The sequence below is a fragment of the Scyliorhinus torazame genome, unplaced genomic scaffold, assembly GCF_047496885.1.
Source record: "Scyliorhinus torazame isolate Kashiwa2021f unplaced genomic scaffold, sScyTor2.1 scaffold_452, whole genome shotgun sequence".
NCBI lineage: Eukaryota > Metazoa > Chordata > Chondrichthyes > Carcharhiniformes > Scyliorhinidae > Scyliorhinus > Scyliorhinus torazame.
In genome coordinates this window covers 82501-83186 of record NW_027308179.1, presented here as the reverse complement: position 1 = coordinate 83186, position 686 = coordinate 82501, and the positions used below count along the sequence as shown (strand labels likewise).

At 55.2% G+C, this 686-nt stretch overlaps 1 protein-coding gene across 1 annotated transcript in view; it reads left to right on the top strand.

The window, feature by feature from the left end:
* Positions 1 to 272: 272 nt before the first annotated feature.
* LOC140406305 (protein FAM83E-like) overlaps positions 273 to 686 on the top strand; it is a 28347-nt gene continuing 27933 nt past the window's right edge. Inside the window, exon 1 of the mRNA XM_072494417.1 lies at positions 273 to 436. Within this exon, the coding sequence (XP_072350518.1) occupies positions 284 to 436 (153 nt within the window). The 5' untranslated portion in view covers positions 273 to 283. The remainder of the gene's footprint in view (positions 437 to 686) is intronic.

Here is a 686-nt window from a genome sequence, read left to right as displayed (position 1 = left end):
TCTCTGCACTGTCCCCCTCAAACACTCCCAGGACAGGTACAGCACGGGGTTAGATACAAAGTAAAGCTCCCTCTACACTGTCTCCATCAAACTCTCCCAGGACAGGTACAGCACGGGGTTAGATACAGAGTAAAGCTCCCTCTACACGGTCCCCATCAAACACTCCCAGGACAGGTACAGCACGGGGTGAGATACAGAGTAAAGCTCCCTCTACACTGTACAGGTTCTGTAGGATATACTGTGATGTGTTTGTTCTGTTCGAGCCTAGGTGGTCGCTGTTGTCATGGATATCTTCACCGATGTTGACATTTTCTTTGACCTGCTGGATGGGGCCTCGTTACGTCGGGTTCCGGCCTACATTCTGCTCGACCAGGGGAACCTCTCACAGTTCATTGCAATGGCACAGGATAGCGGGACAAACCTTCAGCTGCTCGATGTGAGTTCTGATAGATTAACTTGGCGGGGCAGGAGCCGGGACATTCAGCCCCTTGAGCCTGTTACCACAGGAACAGGGGGAGGCCCATTCAGCCCCCTGCTCGAGCCTGTGACACAGGAACAGGAGGAGGCCCATTCAGCCCCCTGCTTGAGCCAGTTACACAGGAACAGGAGGAGGCCCATTCAGCCCCCTGCTCGAGCCTGTGACACAGGAACAGGAGGAGGCCCATTCAGCCCCCTGCTCGAGCCTG